Source organism: Eimeria mitis, genomic scaffold, assembly GCF_000499745.2.
Source record: "Eimeria mitis Houghton genomic scaffold, Emh_scaff6289, whole genome shotgun sequence".
Lineage (NCBI taxonomy): Eukaryota > Apicomplexa > Conoidasida > Eucoccidiorida > Eimeriidae > Eimeria > Eimeria mitis.
Window position 1 is genome coordinate 2,152 of NW_013574475.1, and position 643 is coordinate 2,794.

Genomic DNA, 643 nt, shown 5'->3' on the forward strand with positions numbered 1-643 from the left:
GCTGGTGCTGCTTTTACAGCTGCTGCTGCTATTACTCCTGCTGTTGCTGCTGCTGCTGCTGCTGCTGCTGCTGCTGCTGCTGCTGCTGCTGCTGCCGCTGCTGCTGCCGCTGCTGCTGCTGAGTTCTTACCAGAGTTGCGTTGTTCTCGGGAGTAGCCGTGCTGCTGCTGCTGCTTCTCCTGCAGCAGCAGCAGCCCACAGCACATCGATTGCTTCTGCTGCAGTTAGCTGTGTCTTCTCAGCTAGCCGCAGCAGCAGCTGCAGCAGCTGCTGCGCGGTTGCTGCAGTTTTAGCAGCAGCAGCAGCTGCTGCTGCTGCCTCTACACTGCCTCCAGCAGCAGCAGCAGCAGCAGCTGCTGCTGCTGCTGCAGCTGCTGCTGCTGCTGCTGTAGCGGGCATCGGCTGATGAACGCTCAGTTCTGCTGCCGGCACGCAATGCTGTCTCATGGGTGTTGCTGCTGCTGCTGCTGCTGCTGTATCTGTTGCTGCTGCTGCTGCTGCACTTTCTGCTGCGCGGCTGTCTGTTGCTTCTATCATTACAGCAGCAGCAGCAGGAGCAGCAGCAGCAGCAGGAGCAGCAGCAGCAGGTCTGAGTCCTTTGGTGTGTGGGGCGAGTTCTGCTGCAGCAGCTCTCGCCAGAGCA

General features: G+C 60.5%; 1 protein-coding gene across 1 annotated transcript in view; it reads right to left on the minus strand.

Annotated features, from left to right (window-relative positions):
- EMH_0086860 (uncharacterized protein) overlaps nt 1-643 on the minus strand; it is a gene marked incomplete at both ends in the record, with an annotated part of 2,200 nt that overhangs the window by 1,336 nt on the left and 221 nt on the right. The window contains one exon of the mRNA XM_013501083.1: nt 131-641. Coding sequence (XP_013356537.1) covers nt 131-641 — 511 coding nt within the window. The remainder of the gene's footprint in view (nt 1-130; nt 642-643) is intronic.